Source organism: Rhineura floridana, chromosome 5, assembly GCF_030035675.1.
Source record: "Rhineura floridana isolate rRhiFlo1 chromosome 5, rRhiFlo1.hap2, whole genome shotgun sequence".
NCBI classification, from domain to species: domain Eukaryota; kingdom Metazoa; phylum Chordata; class Lepidosauria; order Squamata; family Rhineuridae; genus Rhineura; species Rhineura floridana.
In genome coordinates this window covers 63,954,838-63,980,725 of record NC_084484.1, presented here as the reverse complement: position 1 = coordinate 63,980,725, position 25,888 = coordinate 63,954,838, and the positions used below count along the sequence as shown (strand labels likewise).

The window sequence follows — 25,888 nt, the reverse complement described above, 5'->3', positions numbered from 1 at the left end:
AACCTGACCACTGTTGTCCATGTGCTGGTAACCTCCAGGCTGGATTACTGTAATGTGCCCTTTGTGGGGCTGCCCTTGAAGTTGATCCAGAAGCTGCAGCTGGTGCAAAATGCGGCAGCGAGACTGCTCACTGGGGCAGGGTATCGCCAACATGTCACCCTGCTGCTGAATGAGTTGCACTGGCTACCTATTAGCTACCGGGCTAAGTTCAAGGTTCTGGTTTTGGTGTACAAAGCCCTATACAGCTTGGGACCAGGATACCTGAAAGACCGTCTTATCCCTTATATACGCAGTTGATCACTGCGCTCTGCAGGTGAGGGCCTCCTGCAGATACTGCCTTATCAGGAGGTCTGTTCTGCACAACATAGTGAACAGACCTTTAGTGTAGTGGTACCTACTCTTTGGAATTCCCTCCCCTTAAATATTAGATAGGGGCCATCTCTGTTAACTTTTTGGAGCCTACTGCAGGCCATCCTCTTTCAACAAGCCTTTTAAGTAGAGACATCTCTGTGTTGGAATTGCTTTTTAATTTGTTTTTAAAGCTTTTTTTAAAAGATGTTTTAAAGCTTTTTTTAAAGTTTTTAAATGTGTTTTGTTGTATTATTTATTTATTTATTTATTTATTTATTCTTAAAACTTATATACCGCCCGACTAGCAATAGCTCTCTGGGCGGTGAACATAAATACAAATATGTAATATATTTTAAAGTCTGTTTTTATGATGTTTTAGAGTGTTTTTAGTGCTTTTGTTTGCTGCCCTAAGCTCCTACTGGGAGGAAGGGTGGGATATAAATCAAATAAATAAACAAACCCCACCCAGTGATCTGTCCGCTGCATTTTGAACCAGTTGAAGTTTCCGAGTCATCTTCAAGGGCAGCCCCATACAAAGTGCATTGCAGTAATTCAGTCTGGAAGTTATCAAGAGCATGGAGTACAGTGGCCAATTCATCTCTGAGCATGCATAGGTATGTCCATACACCATATGGGAACAGAAGCAAATATAAATGCGCATATCTAGCAAGATGGATACGAGAGTTTATTGCAGAAAATTACTGGCAGTAAGTGATTTTAAATAAATACAAATATGACAAACTTTTAGAAGTTACACTAAAAAAAATTTAACATCCATTTTTAAAATATAGTATACCATATTGTTATTAATCCTGTTGCCTTTTGATTATTGCCTTCTGAACCAGAAAATCCCAAATACATTATGAGGAAATTTTATGGAAGGTGCTCCAAATCTTTGATCAGTTTGCTTGTCCATTTTTTTTGTGGGGGGGGGCACCTTTTCCAGCAATTCAGTATCATGGAACAATCTGAACTGTACTCCAGATACAAGGTCCAACCATGTAAATTCATGATGGTACAGGCCACTTTATTTTTCAGTCACTTTACTAATAATCCTTAATATGCTATTGCCTTTATGGATGCTGCACACTGAATATTTTTTTATTGATCTGTTTAACATGATCCCAAGATTTTATTCCTTGGTCATTATGGTACAGAGACCCATCAGTATCCATGTGAAACTGGGATTTATTGAGCTAGTGTGCATCATTTTACACTTATTTATAAATCTTTATTTCCTGGGTTGTGGTTATATTTTGTTGGGGGATTTTAACCATCCAGTTTAGAGAGGTCCATTTGGAGCACTTCACAGTCTACTTAGATTATCACCATCTTGAATAAAAGCTGTAAACTTGACAACATCGCTGCTCACCTCTATGTAACTACATTAGATAGCACTATTCCCAATGCAGAATAATACGAGGCTCCATTGTAAAACTTTGCCCCACACTTCCTGTTAATTTAACCCCATAAAAGGGTCTGCCCTTTTATCCTAATATCTTCTAGGTTTACTTAAGAGCCTTTATTTAGACAGTTTCTCAAAATGCTTTTTGAAAGGCTTTTATCTATTGTAGTATTAAGCAACATGTTGTTAGGCCAAGAATTTACACTTGCACAAGAGAACTCCTCCCCCCCCCAACATATACCCTAAATTAGTTCTGGGGATTCCACCAACTCTCCGGACTGGGGAGGGTGCACAGGGGGACTTGAATGGGGGGATATAATTTAGCTGCACACAAGATCTTCCCAACATTCCTATGAGGTAGGTAGATTTTGTGTCTCTTTAGAGAGAGTGCATGCTAGAAGTTAACCCAAGAATGCTTTTCCAATACTGAATAGACAAATCAAAAGTGACAGTGCTATTTTAAAAGTTTTCTGTTAAGGTTTATCACATTCTTCACAAAGTTATTTTTTTCTATGAAGTCTCCAGCAATGATGTTAATACAGTCTTTCTTTGATCCAGGCCGCTGTTTTGTTATCCACAGATTTAGGAACGGAAGAGCAGGAAGGGTCATTTTCTTAACAGATCCACGTAGATGTGCCAGAATATACCCTAAATCTCCAGTAAGGTTGATTCCTGCAACAAATAATCCCACTGTAGGAAAAACAAAAATAATTGCTGTGATTTATCGTTTTTTAGATTTGAGTAAGTTTTCCATGCTAGTACAGAGTTCCAGTCATTTATTTCAGCAGGGAGGAGGAAACATACTCCCTTTGTACGATTAATCACACAGAGAGAGAGCAACCCAGATTTGCAAGTAATTTCTTCACAGAGCTTCGGCTATGGGGCAGTATACAAATGCAATAAATAAATAAATAAATTTATCCATCTATTAGTCCACCCATTAACCCATGGCCTCTGCATGATTCAAAAAAGGAAATTTAGAATAAATATTTAAAATTCAAATAAATTAAATCAATAATTTAAATATAAAATCCACATAAAAACTACACAAACAGCATAAAATCATTCTACAATACCACCCTCCCAAAAAATTAACTACATCTCGGAGAATAAAAAGAAATAGGTACCAGGTGAACCTTACCAGGGAGGGCATTCCACAACCAGGGTACCACCACAGAAAGGGCCTCACCTCAATTTGTAGACTATGGCACTTATTTAGCAGTCGATCTTCACCAAATTTTCCATTTTGAGTGACAGAGTTGGGCACTTAACTTGACAGCAGATTCAGCATGGGTGAGCACATCTTACTTCTCAGAAGAGAAAATTAAGGGGTCTGGCCATGAGCAGATCTGCTCAGCTGTAAGTACCCTGTCCTTCAGAAGCAGAACTCCCATCAGTGCCAGCCTGAACGGTCATTTGTCAAGGATGGTGGGAGCCATCGTCTAGCATTCCCAAACTGGGGGCCATGACCCCCAAGGGGGCCATGAATAGTAAAGAAATGAATTCTTTATTATTATTATTTTAAAAGTCTTCACTATCTGGATGCAGTCTGCTCCCCGCTGCTGCTGTAGATGACACCTCCCCCTTGCTCCAAACAAGAGAAGAAGACTTTGCTGAAGCACCAGAGCATCTTTCAGGCACCAAGGGCGGGCATCTACCTATACCACACATGGCAGATGCCAAAGGAGGCTGAGGAGGTGCTACCAGGAAGAAGAGGGGATTACTATCCTGGCTCCCGGCTCCTCGCACTGCCACTGCTGACAACATCCTTATTCAGAATGAGAGCTTTCCGTGAAGCTGCTTCCCCCTTCCTGACAACCAGCCTGCCTGCCTACTTTTCTTGACTCCTGCTTCGCTGCCACCTCCTTTTAAAAATTATTCTTATTTGCTAGGCTGCCCAGATCTCGCCTTCAGCCCAGATGGAGCGAAGAAGCTCAGGACTTGCTTGCCCCCCTTCTCTGAGGCTAGGTGTGTGTGCCAGTGCCCCCCCTTTCTTCCACCTACGTTCCGCCCCCCATCTCTCCAAGATGCTGCAGCAGTTGAGGGTTTCCCCCCTCCCATGTGCCCAAATACACAGACGTCTGCAGATGCTTGCAGGAGGGACAGGTGTGTTTGTGCGCTGATCTGTCCTCTGCTCCACTCTCATTCCCCAAGTGCATGCTAGCCAAGTTATCAGTTCTGATGATCATCCCAAGGCCTAAAAGCACTAACCCCCCTCCTCAGTCTATCTACCCTTTTGTCTTCACAATCTAGCATCCCCACCACTATCATATTCCTGCTTCTTGATGATGATTTTTAAAAAGCTCAGCAGGTTGGCTGAGGTCCTTATACTGAGCTGAAATGTATTTATTTAATTATTATTGCATTTATATCCCACCTTTCTTCCAAATTGCTCAAGGTGGTGCACATGGTTCCCCCCTTTATCCTCACAACAATCCTGTGAGATAGGTCAGGCTGAGAGACTGTCTGGCCCAAGGTCACCCAGTGGACTTCATGGCTGGGTAGGGATTTGAACTTGGATCTTAGCCCAACACTGTAACCCACTAGTGTTGGGAAACAAGACTGTACATCTTCACATTGTCAGGTGATCCCAATTTGATTGGACCTTTGCATTAAGAAAAGCAACACCTCCCTGTCTGCAGGGGGCTTTTTATTGAAAGGGATATTTGGAAATGTGATTTTGCCACACACCATTTTTTCAGTTAACAGAGACTAAAATTACATTTAGCAGGGGAGGGGATGAAATTTTTTGAGCCTACAAAGGGGGTCCTGTACTCATAAAGTTGGGAACCACTGGTCTAGCAACATCTAGAGGACCAAAGGGTAGCCATTCCTGCCCTACTGGCTCTTTGGAACCAAGTGGATGGTTTCAACAGAACTAAGCAGCTTTTTCACATCTTTACATTTAATCTGTTAGTTCTGCTGCATTCTCTAGTGTTTGTTTTGTTTACTTTTGTATAGATTTAACAAGTTACCATAAGATATCTCCTGAGGTCTAACTGATGGCTCCTGAATCTTCCTAAATCCATTCTATCCAAAGACGGTCCAAAAATTAAAACAAAAAAAATGCAACTTTACTGTTGTTCATTCAGTTTACCAAAACCTGTAACAGAAAAACAAGCTTCCTCTAGCCACCAAATATTAGGAGTGTCCCTAGTTTGACTATTTAAAGCAAATTAAAACTCCTTAACAGGCAGAGTGTCTCCTCGTTCTTTGGGAAAGCAAACTGTAGCAAGTACCTGGGCGTCCATTCTGTTTCCTCTGCTCCAAATACTGGATAAGACCTTGTGCTGTTGTTTTATTTCCCCACCAGTATGGAATTGCAGGCCACAGTTCACAATGCTTTAGCACTTGTGCAGGTTTGTCATAGGATACAATAACCTGATAGCCAGAGGACCACATGCTCTTTAGAGTTGGAATGACCTGAAAGATAGGGAAAGGTGATGCACTGTATTCATGCTACTAAAAACATGGGCTCCTTCTGGGAGGAAGGGCAGGATATAAATTTAATAAATGAATGAAATAAAATATGTGGATCACGTTCAAGACAACTCTGTGGAACCTCAATTACTAAGGCATGCACCCTATATTTTATTTCCTGAATACTATTTCAAAATATGTGGCAGTAGTATGAGTGGTGCAAGACACTTTGAAGATAAAGTCACTCAACTGAATTCATAGAGACTCTCTCCCCATCCTCCCACCCCTTTATAAAGGTTGTGTTTTTTAGGTAGTCATTCGCTTAGGTGATGTCCACTCACTAGTTTAGGACTGAGGAGCATTTGAGAAAAGAATAAAGGACCGACAGTAACTGTCCTTTCTACATAAGCACTGCTTGAAAATCAGAGCACAATTCACTGTCCATGTACCCATGTAGTGCAGGCTACAGAACTGTGTCTCTGATACGAGCTACTACTCAATAAGTTTTAGATTTGGCCAGATATTAAGCACCCACACCAAACCTGAAAAAACCTACTTTACCTTGGCAAGGACTAATGTTCTTTTATTAGAGACTATAAGTTTTCATTTGTAAGGTTTTTTTTAAACTATGTAAACATGTTAATGCCGTAATAATTTCAATAACAATACAACATAATTTGTGCTGAGGTTTAGCTTTGGAATCTGTTCTCAATATCACAGCTAAGTTCTGGAATAGTTGAAACAGCAATAAAGAGAAGTGCCTCTTAGCCCAGCCCATTGTGTGTTCCTTTCCCTTTTGACTAACTGCAGCCTATACCTACCAACTGAAGATTAAGGGACAGGCCACACAGGGATACTTGGAGTCTCAACATTTTTATTTTTAGAAATTAAACACCGAGCTATCGCCACTGAATCGTATATTTTTAAAAAATTCTGTTTGCAAACAGGATATTGGTATTCAGATTAACATGTACAGGATCTCATTCAATTAGAGCATAGCTCAAGGTATATACACGAGCAAACCTGTTTATTTCGGTCCAGCATCCTGAACAGGACAGGGTGAATAAGGCTTTTATAATCTTTAAACCTCAAAGCCAAGCATTCCAAGCAACTTACATTTCTAGGACAGAGTCTGTCACTGAAGATCTTCTTTATACAGGAGACCAAATGACAGTGATGATCATCATCCAATCCATCAAAATTTCTGAAAGCTAGAATGACAACCTCCCAGGGATGGTTTTTCAACCATCGTAAAATATCCCACAGGACAGCCTACAAAAGTCAATGTGAAACAAGCACAGTAAATAGCTGTTACATCCTATATGAGCCTGAAAGAAATAACAACCTGTAATTTAAAAGTTTCTCAAGGGATACTTAGTTGTATACTACTGATACAGGAATGTTCATTATGCAGGATGTTTCGTATGGATTAGAAACATCTTATTTACATATTTCCTGTTTGACATATGCTAGCTTACATCAGTGGAGCATCTGATCTACAGCTGATATATCTAGAAAATCCAATGGATGCGATTACAAGAATGAAATATTGTTGGCTAATCTATAGAATCCTGGAAATCAGCTTTATTTTTATCTCTTACATAGTAAATAATCCGTCCTCACAACACAGCAGAGACATACGTCCACCCTATTTGCACTTCTACATCAGCAGGCATACTATTGCTTTTCCTCTTGCATATTCCCTCCACCCAAAAAAAAGAAACAGAACAGGTATTCAAGCTGAAAAGGCCTTTGTGTTTTAAAAAGCTCATATTACATTAGTCTCAAATGATACTAACATCAAATCAATTTGGCACACGGAACAAACGCCAATAATGTTGTAAGATTATAATATGTTACTCAGTTTAGGACTGGGCTACAATTATGTTGCTCAGTAATTATTTTTTCAATAAATATTGCAGCGTTACATTTAGGAACATAAAGTTATTGCAGGTCAAACAATTTTCTGCAATACAAAAAGGCAAAATCCTGCATATTCCTCACATAGTGGCCATGCAAGGGGGGGGAGGGGGAGCTCTGGCAATGATAGGTGGGGTTGGCAAGCAAAGTGAGCAAGGCCAGCAGATACATATGGCATGATCCAAAGGTTCTTGAGTATTTCAATGTACATGCAACAACTCTACAGAGACTTCTCTTTCTCCAGCCTAGCTGACAAAGAAAGCAAGCCACAAGGACAGGGACAGAATAATATATTTCTCCACTTGCAGCTTGGTTTTCCTTCCTTGCTGGGTGGCACTTCATCAAAGAGAGGTACAGAATCTCCTGTAGCAAGTGCCAGAGCCACATCAGGCAAGGCTGAAAGCCACATGCAGTCCTCGGGTTGCTCACCTCTGCTCTATGTAGAAGGGAAAAGCTCCTCATATGCACCAAAATACTTTCTCTGCCCATGTAGGGCACTCCTTAACTCATAAAAAAAGAATAGGGGAAGCCTCTGCATGAGTGGAACTCCATATAAAGATCAGTGCACCCACATCCCTTACAAATACACTTAATGCTAAACCATGGTTTAGCACTACATGTGTAAGGAAGGAACTGGCTTGAGCTCAAACACTCATCCCTCCTCCTGACAGCTGGGAGGACTTTGGTCTAGGGATTGTCACATAAAGCAGTGGTTCCCAGCCTGGGAGCTGTGACCTCCAGGGTGGCCGTGAATAGTAAAGAAATGGATTGTTTATTAATTTTTTAAAAGATGTCTTCACTACCTAGATGCTGTCTGCTCCCCACTGGCGCTGCAGATGAAACTCCCCCTTGCTCCAAACGGGAGGGGAGAACTTTGCTGAAGCACCAGAGCGTCTTTCAGGTGCGCAGAGGGCAGGCATCTGCCTATACCACACATGGCAGATGCCAAAGGAGGCTGAGGGAAGTGCTGCCAGGAAGAAGAGGAGATTAGTATCCCGACTCCCATCTCCTCGCACTGCTGACAACACCCTTACTCAGAATGAGAGGGCTTTTCATGAAGCAAAAAGAAGTAAGGCTGCAAGGAAAGGCTGCTTTCCCCTTCCTTCCTGACAACCAGCCTGCCTGCCTTTCTTGACTCCTGCTTCACCGCCACCTCCTTTTAAAAATTATTATTTGCAAGGCCGCCCAGATCTCGTCTTCGGCCCAGACGGAGCCAAGACACAGTGAAGAAGCTCAGGACTTGCTGGGCCCCCATCTCTGAGGCTAAGTGTGTGTGTCAGTGTCCCCCCTTTCTTCTACCTACATTCCGACCCTCCCCCAATCTCTCTCTCCAAGATGCTGCAGCAGTTGAGGGTTCCCCCCTCCCATTTGCCCAAATGCATGTACGCCTGCAGATCCTTGCAGGAAGGGCAGGTGTGTTTGTGTGTGTGCTTGCGCTGATCTGTGTTCTGCTCATTCCCCAAGTGCACACTAACCAAGTCATCAGTTCTGATGATCATCCCAAGGCCTAACCCCCCTCCTCAATCTATCCACTCTTTTATCTTCACAATCTAGCATCCCCACCACTATCACATTGCTGGTTCTTGAGGATGATAATTTTAAAAAAACTCAGCAGGTTGGCTGAGGCTGGAGTCCACATACTGCAGCTGAAATGTATTTATTTAATTATTGCATTTATATCCCACCTTTCCTCCAAATTGCTTAAGGTGGTGCACATGGTCCCCCCCTTCCATTTTATCCTTACACCAACCCTGTGAGATAGGTCAAGCTGAGAGACTGTGCCTGGCCCAAGGTCACCCAGTGGGCTTCATGGCTGGGTGGGGATTTGAACCTGGATCTCAGCCCAACACTGTAAACCACTGGTGTTGGGAGACAGGACTGTACATCTTCATACTGTCAGGGGGGAAGGGGGGATTCCAATTTTATTGGATCTTTGCATTAAGAAAAGAAAGCAACACCTCCCTGTCTGCAGGGGGCTTTTTATGGAAAGGGATATTTGGAGATGTGATTGTGCCATGCACCATTTTTTCAATTAACAGAGACTAAAATTACAATGGGGGGGTTGTCACAAAAAGTTTGGAGCTTACAAAGGGGGTCCCATACTCATAAGGTTGGGAACCACTGATATAAAGCAAAGTGGTTATAACAAGCCAGCTTGCAACACCAGTTTGAAGTTGGCTTGTTTTGAAACCAACCAGAGTTTGTTTTAAACCACAATCTGCATATCTACTATACATATATACTCACTAGCTGTTTTCAATGGCTCTTATTCCAAGGTAAGTGTGAATAGGATTTCAATCTCTGCATTTTTTCAAAGAGGCATTTTCCAAGCATTCCGAAACTAGAAGGCCAATAAAGAGAAGCCCAAAGTTTTTTAACTCATCCTTTTCAAAGCCAATTGATGATTCTGAAAAGTTGATTCATATTTTGAATGCTTAGGGTTAGTAATGCCTGTGTGCTGTAACTGTTGCTTTGCCTGCTGAGGAACCCTAATAATCTTCGAACACAATAAAATATGTAAACTAGACATCACATGGAATTGCTCTGGTATATCTGAGTCAACATGGTCATAGCTGAATCTTTAGTAAGCATAAGTTTTGGGTCTCATTGAAATGATGGTCACCTGCAAAACTTTTTGAGAACTGCCACTTCTAGGCTTAACATCATGGATCCAGACTAAGTTAGTTTCATTTAGGTACCACTGAAATCTGTGGGACACATTAGATGTGACTTAGTTCCCATTGAACAGGAATTAAATTCAGTTAAATTAGCCTAAATCTATCTCTATGTAATTTATAAAACAGCATCACGGAAGCCAATATTCAAATGTATCTTCACAACTACATTTTTTTTTAAAAACTATCTTCGCAAGTATAAGCGTAATTCCATAGTGACCAACATAACATTTGTAAGCTTCTTTACATAATATTTCATGTTTTAGCTAATATCATTTGAACTCCATTAAACTGTATGTTAACTGGATTACTACAAAAATTATCAAGAAAATGCTATTGGTAGTTTAAAAGCTTTCTTTTATATAACAACAGTTCTGCAACCTCAAGAATTTATCTCTAACTTGCATTCTCTAAAAGTATTAATAAGTTTTTTAAAACTCAATCTGCAGCAATATATATATAAAGAGCTAATGTTTCATGGGCAAGTATCAGTCTTATGATAATGTTTATTAGAAACTGTGAGAAAAGAGGTTTTCTGGCAAACGACCTGTTAATAACATAACATGACCAACATAACATGCCACAATTCATCATCAAGACACCCACAAATAATTTTCTCCAAAGCAAGACCCTATGCATACGACACTTGTTATTGTTGTTGTTATATGCCTTCAAGTCGATTACTATGCATTCACAAATTGCAGGTCAGCACCAAGTTCCTGCACGAAGTTGTAATTCCCACAGGAATTTACACTTGGCTGTGGCAACATCTCTAATTATTTGTTTCTTTTCAACCCAACATTTTTCATTGCAGGGAAGATAAATGCCACAGAAGTCCTCTTTAGGAAAAGGATTTCATATTAATTATCAAACAAAATTTCAGAACAAATTTTCTTTTCAATTTCCCTTTCTCAAACTCAACAATAACAAAGTTGCCAACTGACACCAGTACTTCAGTGGATGTTTCTGCTTCTGCATTTTCTTTCAAGAAAATCACTTTTTCTATAGGGTGTTATGTCCTGTATTTAAATTATGTGAAAAATTAATCTGTATTCAAGATTGCCTTCAACGTTTTACAGGGTTGTACTGTTCCCTGATGCAAGGCAAAAGACCTTCAGCTCCTGCAGTGAATTTTTCTATCTCTGCATGACTCACCTATTCAGCCTACCTAGGGAAGGGAAAATCAAAATGGGCTTGCCTCCTTGATACACCTGAGGGAAAGCTGGTAGAAGCTTCTACACCTTCAAGAAAGGTGATGGGCGTCTAGTAGAGAAATATCTACACTTTTCTAAACCACACCCAGGTTGACATGTACTGATAATTAACTTTAAAAAGTTTTCTAATTAAGCTTATTAACGTATAATTATATTTCTTCTAAAAGCAGTAACATGTTCACCCTCCATTCATTTGACTTGTCTTTCAGCTTCTAAACTTCTTGAGGGCAGGGACCTGCCTCTTTTTGTAAAACTAAGATGGCCTACTTTGATGGTATGGTACTAATAATAAACCAAATGATTCCTAATCCTAAAAAGAGATTTAAACAGATATGAAAACACATTTATGCTGTGTAAGTTGCACATTGTGGTATTATGTTGGTAACAAGAACTGTTGCATGTAAAGTACACTTCAGGTAAAATCACATTTTCTTAATGCAAACAATCTCAAAGAAAATAATAAAGTTAAAACTTACAGATTGTTTATTTATTTAGGCTATTGTTCTTTTCATTTGTTGAGGAGAGGAGTATATGTTTCTGTGAACAACATAACACTCAACCAACATAAATTATATTGACCTAAGGCCATCTGATTTTATTTCTAACATAAAATTTTTTCTCAGTTTACCAAACGAGAAAGCAAAACTATCAATACAATAAAGAGCCATTAAGCTATTGTCTATTTTCTTGGAGTAGACTTTTAACTGAAGATTAGGGGAGGGGAAATAGAGAAATTCCGGGTCATGTTGCATGTCACACTTCTGGTTGTTTTACTCATGTATAAAATGCCGTTTTGAAAAACTTTTGCCAGATAATGAAACTTAGGGAAATTATCTTTAAAATTATATAGAACAAGTTATCTATATATGAAAATAAGAACTGGGTCTGCAGGTTGGCATTTTTATGGATTACCTATTATAGTCATGCACATTAATTACAATTGCCCCAACTTGGGGGGGGGAGGGGAAATAGACATGATTAAGTGTGATTGAAAACAATGGGACAAGTTTGTTGATTTTAATGGAAATAAAGCACAGCTAGCTTTTTTGGACCGAGCTATTGCTATTGAATGAACACAAAATATCCAAACTGGATATAGATTGCTCTCTCACTCTTAGCATGCCTTCAGTCCTGAATAATCATTCATGTTGTAGTTAAGCGTCGATAGTAGCAAAGTCATCAGGGATATTCTAGGAAGTTTAACTAGACAAGCTCTGCAGAACAGATACCATGCAAAGCATAGTTCTGTGCTTAACCAGCACCCGTTTGATCCAACAGGTTGTACGTAGCAGAACATCCACATAGATTTTGCCCTTAGTCCTACATTTCTATACTGCAGACTTGAAGGTGTTTCTCCTCAGGCTTTGATACTCAAGATCATTTGATAAAAAAAGGGGGAAAGAGTTAACCCCTATTTGAGGCCATAGTGGTCTTCACTAATTATCATCATCTATTTCATGTGTTAATTATCTCATGCCCAGTGGTCTCTACGCAACTTACAACACATTTAAAAACATACAATATAAAAAAGATTTTAAAGCATGCAATATTAAACCAATTTAAAATCATACAATATAAAAACTTAAAAACAAAACTAAGACAGCACACATCAAGGGCCAAAGGCCTGAGTGAAAAGGAAGGTCTTTGCCTAGCACTTAAAGATGGATAAAGAAGACACCAGGCATGCCTCCCGGGGGTCACCACTGGAAAGGCCCATTCTCATGTCACCAGCCTCCAAGCCTCCTATGGAGGGAGCATACAAAGAAGAGTCTCTGATGATAAATGCAAAGTCCAGGTTGGTTCATACAGGGAGAGGCAGTCCTTGAACTACTGAGGTCCTGAGCCACATATGGCTCTATAAAGTACTTTATAGCACTTTGAATTGAGTTTGCTAACCTCAGTTCAGCCCTGCAATAGAGATCAGTTACTGCAATAATGAAAATCATGACATCAGTGACCATGATCAAGACTCTAGGAAGGCAGAGTTTGTTCTTCATGTGCAAATAGATCTTAGAAGCTAGGTTTGTAGTGTGGAAGCATCCATATCAAGCCCAGGGGGCACATGTGTGCAGCTTTTGATGCGCCAGGTGTAACTGTGGTGTATATCTCTGAAACAGGACATGGTACAACCATGACAGCCGTTTATATGTATACAAACATGCAAGATGCCTCTCAGCAAATAACTTGGCCTGGCCTGCATTCACATGCAAGTTAGTCCTGCTTAGGGTGCACAGGATTTCTAGCTACAGCACTGTTTGCAGAACGTAACAGGTCAATACTTTGCACTGGCGGCAGAATCTGACACGCCTTTTTATCAAGGCAAGCTACCTGGTACCTTCTTGCTCCATTTAAACCTCCAGTATACAGCCTAGTAAAGAGCCTCTGTGGCGCAGAGTGGTAAGCGGCGGTAATGCAGCCGAAAGCTCTGCTCACGGCCGGAGTTCGATTCCAATGGAAGGAGGAAGTCGAATCTCCAGTAAAAGGGGTCGAAGTCCACTCAGTCTTCCATCCATCAGTGGTCGGTAAAATGAGTACCTGGCATATGCTGGGGGGTAAAGAAAGGCCGGGGAAGGAACTGGCAATCCCACCCCATATATACTGTCTGCCTAGTAAACGTCGCAAGGCGTCACCCTAAGAGTCAGAAACGACTCGCACTACAACTGCGGGGACACCTTTACCTTTATACAGCCTAGTAGCTCCACGAGCTGCTGGTAAAACTGCAGGAATTCTTATTCCCAACATGGGATATCCCACAAAAGCTGTGAGAAGTGAGGCACAGCATGCAGCTTCTTCATCTGCACCCAGAAGGATCTGGAATATGCTCCATATTACTTAAATAATAGTTAGATCGGGGTGGGAAGCCTTCAGTCCTCCAGATGTCACTGGACAACACATTCCATCATTCCTGGCCGTTGCCCATGATGGCTGAGGTTGACAAGAGTTGGAGTCTAACAACACCTGGAAGGCCCCACATTAGATAATTATACATCTGTGCTATGAAAACAAATGTCTGTTTCAACTCAGAAACTGTACCTCTACAACAACTGTTGTATACACCATATGAATAAAGTGCAAATTCATAGAAGAGTCATTGGGCTTGTGAGCAATCCGCAGATCGAAGTACCTTATTCCAGCATCCAGTTGCTCTAACACAGTCAGCACCTGCAAAATTCAAAACAGAGATGTTTACATGGAAAATACTTAACTGTCTCAGTACTACACTTTTTTTTGACTTAACTATTACCATTTTGAAACACATAATAAATTAAAAATAGTTCAGAATAGTTCAGAAGTTGTTTAGTTCCTGCTAACTTGTTTAGTACAACGCCTTACACTTATAATTATACAGTCACGAGAGTGGCTATATACTATAGCCAGCGTGGATTTTTCACATTCCGCAATGTTACATTGAAAATACCCCCATGCCATTCTGAAGCTTCCCATAAGCTCATTTCAAAACAAAACCTTACAAAACTTATAGTCCTGAACTCAGAAACGCTTGCTTAACAACCCTCTCAATTTTCATGGCGATACACAAAACAGTCAGAAAGAACTGAGAGTTCAAAGTCTAAAGAGAGAGAGAAAAAACCTAAACGCCTTTTGGACCTTTTTCTCTCAGAGTTCTACTAATCTGTTGAAATTCATTAAAAATCAGCCATGTTCACAGAGGACCTGTAATACTGTTACTGATGTTGCCCCATGCTCTGACCTTCATCTTCTGCACTTTAAAAATTTAAAAAATGCCTGGCTGATTTTTAATTAATTTAACAAATTTTGGCTGTAACCCTATGATACTGTCGGGCATGCTCAGTAAGAACCAACTGTCAGTGTTCTAAAAGCCAGACTCACAGCTGCTGGGCTTGCCTAATCAGGGGGCCACACCCACACCTGACCTTTATTTCACTTTAGACAGTCATGGCTTCCCCCAAAGAATCCTGGGCAGTGTAGTTTGTGAAGGGTGCTGAGAGGAGATTCCTGTTCCACTGACAGAGCTCCAGTGGCCAGACTGGTTTAACAGTCAGCCACTGTGACTGAAGGTCTGTGAGGGGAACAGGGCGTCTCCCAGCAACTCTCAGCACCCTTCACTAACTACACTTCCCAGGATTCTTTGAGAGAAGCCATGACTGTCCAAAGTGAAATAAAGGCCTGGTGTGGATGTGGCCAGAGACAGCTTTACTTTAAATTTGGGTGGGAGGCTACATGTGCCTGCTATAGAATAAAAAGGTGGGGAAACGCTGAAAAGCAATAATATGGTTCACAATGTTTTCCTTTTGGAAAGGAAAGGGGCTTCCCCTCTTCCCAGTGCCCACCCACCCAATCTCCTCTCCTCCCCTCCTCCTATCCTCCCTGCCCCTCCCCCAGTTCAGTGTTGGACTATGACCTGGGAGGCCAGGGTTTGAATTCCCACACCTCCTTGAAGCTCACTGGGTGTCCTTGGGCCAGTCGCTGCCTCTCAGCTTCAGAAGAAGGCAATGGTAAAACCACCTCTGAATACCGTTTACCATTAAAACCCTATTCATAGGGTCGCCATAAGTTGGGATCAACTTGAAGGCAGTCCATTTCCATTTTCAAACATGATTGCACAGAAATAAATCCCACTGAACTCCCTTCTCCTCCCTCCTATCCCCTCCCTTTTGCCCCTTTCCTCCCCTCCCCCTCCAATCTTCTCCTTCCCCCTCCTCCTCCCCATGGTCAGTTTTACCTCTCTTAAGCATGATTGCACAGGAGTAAATACCATTGAACTCAATAAGCATGCAAATGATCAAACCTGCCCTTCTCCTCCCCTCCTCCTCCTCCCCTCCCTCCTCCTCCCTCCCCATCCCCTGTGGTCAGTTTCACTTATCCTAAGCATGATTGCAGGGGAGTAAATCCCATTGAACTCAATAAGCATGCAAATGATCAATCCATTCTCAGCAAGCTTGGACAGGATCCCATTTCTTACCTCCCGGATTAAAAAGCAGGGAAATTCACTAATAGGCAAAAAAAACCCTTGCGGTTTAAGAATGTACCTATAGCCCACAGATATTTCTATCAAACTTTAAAAAGCAGGGAAATTGGGCAGCTATAGTGAATGCACCAGGGGAGCAGGAGACCTGAACTCCTCTCTGAGATATTGGACTGCCCTACTAAGTTGTCAAAATGCAAACACCATTTGGGTTGGTCTTTCACGGTCCAATCCACTTCCTGTGTAGCTTGGAAGAATTGGGTAACATGTGCCTCTGAGCATATGGGGAGTGGTAGCAACACCTGCAATCAGCCCAAATAATAGAAAGAAGACATGTGCTGTGCTGATCTTGTTTTAGCAGAGATGAAGCAACATTATTAAGACAGTTGACATAGTTCAGATAGTCACTTTAAATATGTCTGATTTCCTTTGCAATTTTAGTGTAGTTTCCTATAGGAAATCATTTTCTTCTGCTTCTAATTCTGTGAATATGTGAAGTACAGCAACACTTTGCAACACTAACAAAATCTCCAAAAATAATTGTGGAACAATTGCACTGACTATTCCGCAGAATAGTCTCCAGTGGACACCAGGAGTGTCTCAGTTTGCAAAAGATAAAACAGTGGGAGATGAAATATGTTCTAGCAAAATTCTAGGTGTGCTTTATGTTTTTAATTGATGATGCCCACCTTTCCTTAAGTGAACTGCTTTAAGCATAGCAGGTTGAAAACATGCATCTAGGGCAGGCTAAGATTGTTTTTTCCAACAGCCAGAGTCATGATGTAGCAACATATTGTAATCAGTCTGATTTTACATCAAACTGCAGTTTCATCAACTGTTAATGCACCCAAAATAGAAACAGAACAGTACCTCCAATTTGAAACACAAAAGGCTGTCTACAACATCATATGACACTGACCAATAAAAAGGATTTGAGATTAATAAAAGTAGGTTTGACACAGGTTTCTAGAATGAGTAATAAGAGAAATAACATTTTCTATATTAGATTTTCTGTAGAAATAGTAACACAGGAATGAAGCAAAGTAAGAAGCACACCAACAAACATACAAAAATGTAATTCTCCATCTTTGGAGATGGCAGGTATTGCCACCACTCACCATATGCTCAGAGGCACATGTTACCCAATTCTTCCAAGCTACACAGGAAGTGGATTGGACTGTGAAAGACCAACCCAAATTGTGTTTGCATTTTGACAACTTGGTAGGGCAGTCCAATATCTCAGAGAGGAGTTCAGGTCTCCTGCTCCCCTGGTGCATTCACTATAGCTGCCCAATTTCCCTGCTTTTTAAAGTTTGATAGAAATATCTGTGGGCTATAGGTACATTCTTAAACCGCAAGGTTTTTTGCCTATTAGTGAATACAAAATAAAAAGGTTTAAGCCACTTTCAGCCAGATTTGTTCTATTTCTTCTTATGGTACCTATATGATGATACACCCAGGCCACATTCACACCATATATTTATTCCACTATTATTCCACTTTAAATGGTCATGTCTTCCCCCAAAGAATCCTGGGAAGTGTCGTTTGTGAAAAGTGCTGAGAGTTATTAGGAGACTCCTCCTCCGAGAGCTACAATTCCCCAAGTGGTTTAACGAATCAGTTCTTCTTTCCAGAGAACTCTGGGAATTGTAGCTCTGTGAGGGGAACAGGGGTCTTCTACCCATTCTCAACCATTCTTATAAAACTACACTTCCAAGGATTCTTTGGAGGAAGCCATGGCTGTTTAAAGTGGGATAATAGTGGGATAAACGTATGGTGTGAATGTGGTCCTAGTACGGCCCTTATAGAAGAGAGTGTGAGAAATATTGTAAAAGCAAGCTTCAGAAATAAGACATAAGAACTGGAAAGTTTGAGAATTGATTACCTGTGTTACAGACCATCTCAAAATAATTGGGTGTACTATGCAATGCATATGTTTGTCCATAAACTGCAACAACTTAGATTCGTTTATGCTTACTTCGGACTCTTTATCCAAGCAATAGGTCATAGCATCATGACTCCCTATGGGAATAAAAATTAAAGTCAAACTATTTCCAGTAATTTGACAAATCTTACCCTCTGCACAAAACTTCATCTCTAAAATAATGTTGCTTTACATACAATTCCCATCCTAAACATCTATTAGGAAGTGAATTGCTGAGGTATAAATCCCATCTCCCTGCAAAGGGAGGGGGGCTTATGCACCCCTTTAATCAGGTTATTGGGTTGAAAAGCAAGATCCATCTGGTGTCCAGACTCTGAGACAAGGTTGGAGCAGGGCTGTAGAGTCGGTACACCAAACCTTCGACTCCGACTCCTCTATTTTTCTACTGTCCGACTCCAACTCCACCCAAAATTGCTTCCGACTCCACAGCCCTGGAAAGCGCTGTAAATGTCTTTTTAAATTGGAAACTCTCATAGGAGCATTTTTATCGCTGCCTGAATATGCGCTGATCTTGGGTCCTGTGTCATACACTGACACACAAAATGTTTTCCATCTTGAGTTATGGTGAAATGCTCAACTACAGCTGACTTCATGGGATGGTTCTTTGACATTTTGAATTTATATTTTTAAAAATTTGTCAATCAAAATTTATTTTGAAGCCGGAGTCGGTACATTTCTACCGACTCCGACTCCACTCAAAATTGCTTCCAACTCCGACTCCACGACTCCGACTCCACAGCTCTGGGTTGGAGTGCTTGTCACTGGAGGACTGACAGGAAAGGAAAAGCATTGCTGTCTAGTACTTGGACAGCTTTAAATCAGGATTCCTTAACCATCCTCACTTTCCTGGTACAATTTTGTAGCAATTATGCAGAGTCTGTGTATGGGGCAATAACGAATCTTGGTCCAAAGCCAAACTAAGTTTTGAGAAAGTCACCCAAGATTATCACTTTCACCTAAAACCAGTAAGCACAGACAGTGTGTGTCAGATTCGGTATCTCCACTATTTAAAGAGATCCTACTGCACCCTAAAAGCTCACAATTAAATAATATGACCACACCATCATCAGGATCAACAGGATCAACTCAGTGGTACAGCATCTGCATGCTGAAGGTCCCAATATCAGTTTCCAGAAAGAACCCTGCCTGAAACCCAGGAGAGCCACTGCCAGTCAGTGTGAATAATATTGAACTAGATGGACCAATGGTCTGACAGTGTAAGGCAGCTTTCTATATTCCTATGAATGGAAGAAGATCTGGTCTTACAGATCTTACAGGGAAAATTACCACAAGGACACTCTTCTCAAGAGAGAAAACCAATAGCTCCTCACTCGGCTGTGCCAAAACAAAAGGAAGTGAGTGAGTGAGGCCCACCCTCTCACTGAGTAGTCTGGCTCCAAAACAAGTCACGGTAAGGGGAAGAAGCTCGCTCTAGAAGTTTCCGCAATCTGGTCTGCATGTCCTGCTGTGGGACTACACAGATTCTACAAAGCATAATAGTTAATCCAAAACAAAGCACCATATGATACTTCAAAGGTGGTACTGTTTACCTGGAAGTGACAGATTAGAGAGAGGAATGCCCCAGAGACATTCTGGTAAATGAGACATCCACTGGGGACCTTCACTGCAGAAGTTAATGGATTTCTTTTTGGGACATTCCTTCATTTTTTCCTTTTGCAGATGTTCTAGAAAAGAACCGAAACAAAAGGAGGAGTTAACTCTATTCCCTTAGTACAGCCTTCCCAGTACACAGTGCGGCTGTGCTGGCTGGAGTAGTCAAAATGTCTGGAGGGACCTAAGGCACTAGTACATTTGCCATTCCAGCAACAGTATGTGCTACTATAACAGTTAAAAAGCCATGTAGGAAAAATGGCAAGCCTGGAGCCTTTGTCCTAGCACTGGTACCCAAGGCACCCGATACCTGAAATAAACTGACCTCCATGGCAGCCTATTCATTATACTGGCCTAAGGGCTATTATAGTGACTGGAATGATATACATCAGCACAGGTAATTGCCTCCTTTTCTGAGTCATAGCAAATAGGACAGAACTGGGTAACTCACCTACAGGAACCAGGTCAATTTACCTGTTAAGTAGCACTATTCACCATTTGCATCACTGTCTCTAAAGCAAATTTATAGCATTAGACAACCTATGTAAAAGAGCCCTGTATCTAATAATTGAACAGAGTTGTTTTTTCCCCTTATGTGTAGCTTTTGTAATTACCTTAAGAATCAAATGGAACAGGAAAGCATCTTAACAAATGATATACACCAAAAGTCAGAATGCATTTGATAACCTATTAAAAGTATGTTGTCCATTATTTGACAGACTCATTTAGACAACCCAGTTATGTCTGAATCCCACTACCTGGACAATACAAAAATCAACTCAGAAACAATACAGTAGTCTGGATTCTTATTTGTTTTTTATCTTTTACAGATAAATCAATCAAATTGCCTTTCCCTGTCCTGACAGTGTGTATCAGTGAACTGGAATATACTTTGCAAAACACTGTAAAATCTGTTTTCAGGCATTTGTTTTAAAGGGTACCTCCATTTGTTTTAAACATATCTAAAACCCCAACCATTTATACAGGTAACTAGAAAGAACATTCCATAATTTACAAACCAAGATCAACACTGCAATCCTATGCATGCTTACTCATAAATAAGGCCCATTTTGCTCAATGGGGCTTACTCCCAGGTAAGCTGATATATGATTGCAACCCAAATCATGCAAAATGAGGGGAGTGAAAAATCTTGGTCCAAAGCCAAGATATTGTTTTGAAGATATTATTCAAGTTTGAACTGCCTAGAAAATAATATTGACAGCCGTTACCTGTACCAAACCGTCCGTGTGTGTGTGTGTGTGTGTGTGTGTGTGTGTGTGTGTGTGTGTGTGTGTGTGTGTGTGTGTGTGTGTGTGAGAGAGAGAGAGAGAGAGAGAGAGAGAGAGAGAGAGAGAGAGAGAGAGAGAGAGAGAGAGAGAGAGGATGTACATTTTATTTCTCAAGAATTAGGAACACCAGGGAGCACAGCACAGAGTAGATTCTATAAAAGCCCACCTAATCTGCCCTTATATAGTGGCCAATATTGTCTGACCACAGGAGATCTTGACAGATGCAACTTGATTTATTTCCTGTTGGGCTATTGGCCTATTTTTTGTAAATCTCCTTTCCCATGCCTTGTCTACTGTTTCCTAAAAAGGACAGTTTCTTCCTACACATAAATTACCAAACAGTAACACAACAGGGCTGGAATAGACTTCCACATCTGTGGTGCAAACTCCTGAGCAGCCTTAGGTGCCAGGTAAAATTGCCAAAGAAATAATTCCAGAGCAAACCAATCTTCTCTCTAAGAAAGAAAAGATAAAAGAGCATCATTCATTTGATTAACACTCTTATGTTTAACACAATCACTCTAATCTAGAAACTTTGATATGCGCTTAAAAGCAGGTTTCTATGCAAGTATCATTATTTTCAAATTTATAAACCGCTTCCTAAAGCCATCAAGATAAAAACAGAGTAACACTAAAAAACACAAGCTCTAAAGCAATAAAATCAATTCAACAACTCTAAAAACAATAAAACCGTTCCTACAAACTCCAATAACAAAACAATTTCTTCAGATATAAAATTGATATTATATGGCCCTTCTGAATCTGATGCTGCACACACAAAAAGACTACGTGGCAAGGAGAAAAATTCTCTGACATCCAGAACTCAGTGATGCATGCACAACATACCTGCACAAACACTTAAGGGTGAACTGATTGCTGGAGCCGCCAACTCTGACAACATGGATTATTGCTTCATGGGAGAGGATGGGTAGAATCCTGGCAACCTCTATTCTAACCCCCATCAGGTGATCAGCAGTAACTGTCAATTATGTGCTAAACCAAACATGCACCTCTTTTTAGTGGGGAAGTCTGCATGTGCAGGAACCTGCACATGTATACAGGAACCTCTAGCTCAGGGTCATTATTACATGACCGCCTGATTCCACGTGAGAAGCTCAGTTCTATGCAAGGAATTGCTTGTGTAGCTTAGGATCTAAATTCTCTCTTCACACATTAGGGCAGAATGTACCTAATTTGTTATATCTATGTTACATTTGTCCTTTTAATCATTGGACTCTACAATATAATTGCAAAATTACTGTGCATATGACAGAGAGAGAAAGAGAGTATCTATAACAGGTATGGAGAATCTGTGGCCCTCTAGATGTTGTTGGTTATCACTTCTCATCATCCCTGACCGTTGGCCATGCTGGCTGGAGCTGATGGGAGTTGGAGTCCAACAACATTTGGAGGCCCACCGATTCCCATACCTGATATTAAAACTTGCATATTCAAGGCCCAACTACATGTTACGTATAGTTTCACGAACAGCAGCTTCTATCCTTCAGCAAAGAGCAGCTTGAAAAGCCATTTTTGTTGGACCTGCAGTATAAAGGGAAAGGTTTAAACTCCCCCCCTCCCTGTGCCCCAGTCCTGATCAGATGCTTCTATGGCCACAATTTAACAAACAAAAAAATCTCCAGACATATTAAATATGTGGCCACATTTAACGTAACATGTCTTCTGGACAGACGCTCACTCTCTACACTTATTACGAAGTAGACATTAAACTCTTCGATCCTAGTAGTCCGATTAAGTACTTATATGATACAAGATGTCTCATTGATTCACATTTTACATTTTTATATATATTAGGTGCACTCACCTTAAAAAATGGAACATAAGAACCCATAAGTTTCTCTCGGAATTTCCAGATGCCTCTTGTTTTTTATACATCAGCTCTCTCATAAAATACAAAGTCCCCAATTTCACAGTCTTTTAAAGCTCTCTTCCACCACTTCTTTTTAGAATTCAACAACCCAGCTCTGATTAACTGAAAGGTCCATACACCCAACACGACTTCATTCAGAATGATTTCATTTATATTTCATGCACTTGTAGACCACCCCTCCTCCCATAAGTGCCCAGGAAGTTATTTAACACTGAAGCTTTCAGTAGGACATTGATCTTGACTGTAAATCATCTAAGCTCTCTCCTAGCACCTAGAATGTTGTGTTAATAAAAAGTGAATGGAAGCAAGCATAAAACTCTAATTTCAAGTAACGATTGGGCAGTCTGTTATCAGTTATACTTTATTTCTGTTTTGAAGGCAGTGTTAAATACTGGTTGTACGGAGATACCGGACATGCCTCACATTCAACTGTGGAAAATATTTAGGTTACAATCCTATTAACGCTTACCTGGGAGTAAGCTTCAATGAACACAGTGGGGATTAGTAAACATGCTGCACAGCATTGCATTGTTAGGCAAGCACAAAGGTTGGGGCAGGACAAAGGCTTTTTTTTAAACAAAAAACTGCAGATAAAAACTGTTTACTTGCTTGGGAGGAATAAGCCACAACACCAGTCAGACAGAAGCATCCCATTCCAGGAAACATATTCAAAATCGTCTTGTTTTACAAGAAGTCACATGATATTCCAACACTTCAAATTTTACAGCAAGTAAATGTCCGCTTTGCTCCTAACAAAAAGAGGGTTTGGGTTTTAACTCACTGTTATCATCAGCATCTGCGCAGCGTTTTGTCTTTTCCCATCAGCAGGTCTTCCCAAACGTTTTCGCGTTCCTCGTAAGGTGCTTCGTCCACCTCCGTGGACCGAACGCTGCCTTTCTTCCGAAAGCCGCTGCATCAGGAAACGAAAACAAACACACACTGGGCTTGATTTGCATGCAGCCGCGGGATTGGTCATGGTCAGCTACATCCCGCCTTCCTGCGTCGAGGGACAGTCAAATTTGGGGCGAGGGGTGGGACGAGGAAGAAGAGCAAAATCAGAAACTGGGTGATGATAAGCGCATCAGGGTTTCATCATTAAGGTGGAGTACAAGGGAGAGGAATAAGAATCGAGAGCACGGTGAGGCTGCAACCGTACGTACACTCACTTGGGATACAGTGAGACTTACATTCCAGTATGTGTACCCTTACCTGAGGATGTCCCATTGAACTCAACCGGTACTTGAAATTACATCCAAATAAACAGTTTATTTATTACATTTCTACCCCACCTTTCCTCCAAGGAGCTCAAGGTGGCCTATGCGATTCTCTTCCCATTTTATCCTCACAACAACCCTAAGAAGTCGGTTAGGCTAAGAGACTGGGACTGGACCAAAAGTCCCCCAGCGGGCTTCATGGCTGAGCGGGGATTTGAACCCTGGTCTCCCAGGGCCTGGTCCAACACTAACCACTATGCCACACTGACTCTCAGTAAATTGTAAATAAACATGCAATGGATCTGGCTGTGTATGATCCATATGAACTTTTTAGCAGGCCAATTCTATTCATGCTTTCTCAGAAGTAAATGCCACTGAAGTCCATTGCGTTTACTCTGAAGAAACCATACACGTTTGCAGAAATCTATCAGTAAAAAAAAGACGTTGTAATTCCTAGGAAAGTTGTTCACCAATTTCAGAAAAGCAGGGGTGGAAAAACATTTTCAGACTGAGGGCCACATTCCTATCTGGGCAACATTCTGGGAGCCAATTACCAGTGGAGGTTGGGATCAGAAGCAAAAGCAAGCAGAATAGCAATTGCCAATTTTACCTTTCTCCAATAGGCTAGTTTCTCTGTCCTCCATCCAGGCAACCAAGTGGCATTATCCAAGTTCAAGGACACATTCCCTTCAGCCAAAAAGAAAAATAAAAAACACTCAAGCAGCGTATGAAGTAGGGCTGATAAGGGGTGTGGCCTGGAGAGAAGCCTGTAGGCAAATAGAGAGGCCTGGAGAGCCACAGTTGCTGGTTGTCTTTTGCCCTAAAATTAAACGTGATAATCCAAGTCCCTTAAAACAATACAAAATGTGTGTGCTTTGAAGCTGACTGCTCAGAGAAATATATCAGTAGTGTCCAAGCTTTGCCAGGGCTCACCTAGAAAGTCCTTATCTCTAACTTTAGATATGAAATATTGTTGTGATTTAGCAGTGGACAAGCAGGGGCAGAGACTGTGCACATGCTCCCTTCTTCAGTGTGGCTTCCTACAACAGGGCCTGAATCCTATGGGGAGGGCGAGTCCAAGACATTTTGCTGCCTGCAGTTAAGGCCAAGAAAGAGTCCCCTCTGATTGCACCCACACAAACCCACTGGAACGGCAGTTGATTCTTACTGGTAACCATGTCCCCCACTGCGCTCAAGGGCAGCAGGCTAGCTTAAGGGGCACAGGGGGTCTGCATGGTACACACAGCTCTGTCCCTCAACAGAAGGAATGGGCAGGGGGGTGGCTGCTGCTTCTGCCCCCATACCTTCCAGCTGAGGCAGCTGTTTCATTCTGCTTAATGATAGGGCCGGCCCTGAAAACAGGTTGCAGAGCCAAATCCTAATGGGCCCTAGCTAACTCGTGCCTGTTGCACACTTTACAGAAATGACGTGTCCTTCCTGTCCTTCCCTAGCTTGTGAACAACAACTTTTCCATAGCATATGAATGGCATTTGAACTTTGGGAAACATGTCCCCAAGAGCAACAATTGGCTGAAGCTCCCAAGTAAATGTATGCCATGGGTTGAAATGACACATAGATACCCTCCCAGTGTTATTGACAGGCTACGGCTGGCAGGTGGAAGAAATCTCCGAGTCCTGCCTCTTTAGTGGGGACTGGGGGAGCTTGAAAGGAGAGGTGACAGGTGTCTTATTCAGCATAGATGATAACACCAGGAAGATACTCACTATGGGCACAGATCCTCCTTCTGTCCCTCCTTAGAGCTCATTTACAGTCCTGGATACCCTAACACAGAAAATGGAGTGAGAAAAAGAGGGCTTTCTTTGGCTGGCTGGGTGTCTGGGGGTGTTATCTGAGAAGCTAACTCATATAGGGGGGTCTGGGAGAAATGAAATGACTCTGTAAAGCAGGTATGGGGAGCCCATGCCTTTCCAGATGTTGCTGGATTCCCATTAACCCCAGCCAGCAGTCAATAAGAGATTATGGGAGTTGCAGCCCAGCAACACAGGGA

The 25,888-nt window shown here is 41.3% G+C and overlaps 1 protein-coding gene across 4 annotated transcripts; it reads right to left on the bottom strand.

The window, feature by feature from the left end:
• Positions 1-1,013: 1,013 nt before the first annotated feature.
• Positions 1,014-24,580, bottom strand: PLCXD1 (phosphatidylinositol specific phospholipase C X domain containing 1). Of its 4 annotated transcripts, XM_061626994.1 has the most exons (9): positions 24,491-24,579; positions 23,448-23,576; positions 21,111-21,230; positions 19,426-19,560; positions 17,816-17,952; positions 14,019-14,147; positions 6,293-6,448; positions 4,996-5,179; positions 1,014-2,446 (listed from the first exon to the last, which is right to left on the bottom strand). In XM_061626994.1, the coding sequence occupies exons 4-9, from the start codon at positions 19,538-19,540 to the stop codon at positions 2,211-2,213; spliced, it is 957 nt and encodes a 318-aa protein (XP_061482978.1). In that variant the 5' UTR covers positions 19,541-19,560; positions 21,111-21,230; positions 23,448-23,576; positions 24,491-24,579; the 3' UTR covers positions 1,014-2,210. The 4 variants fall into 4 exon arrangements, with proteins under 4 accessions (XP_061482978.1, XP_061482980.1, XP_061482977.1 ...); XM_061626996.1 differs by lacking the exon at positions 21,111-21,230 and having other exon boundaries at positions 17,909-17,952; positions 24,491-24,580; XM_061626993.1 differs by lacking the exon at positions 21,111-21,230.
• Positions 24,581-25,888: the final 1,308 nt, after the last annotated feature.

What these genes read in the sequence shown, in the direction of transcription:
- PLCXD1 (XM_061626994.1), bottom strand. Translation starts at nt 19,540, where the DNA reads ATGAAGGAATGTCCCAAAAAGAAATCCATTAACTTCTGCAGTGAAGGT. An exon ending in ATACAACAGTTGTTGTAGAG is followed by an intron (nt 6,449 to 14,018) that starts GTACAGTTTCTG and finishes TGACTTTTGTAG; the next exon opens with GCTGTCCTGTGGGATATTTT. An exon ending in ACAGACTCTGTCCTAGAAAT is followed by an intron (nt 5,180 to 6,292) that starts GTAAGTTGCTTG and finishes CCTATCTTTCAG; the next exon opens with GTCATTCCAACTCTAAAGAG.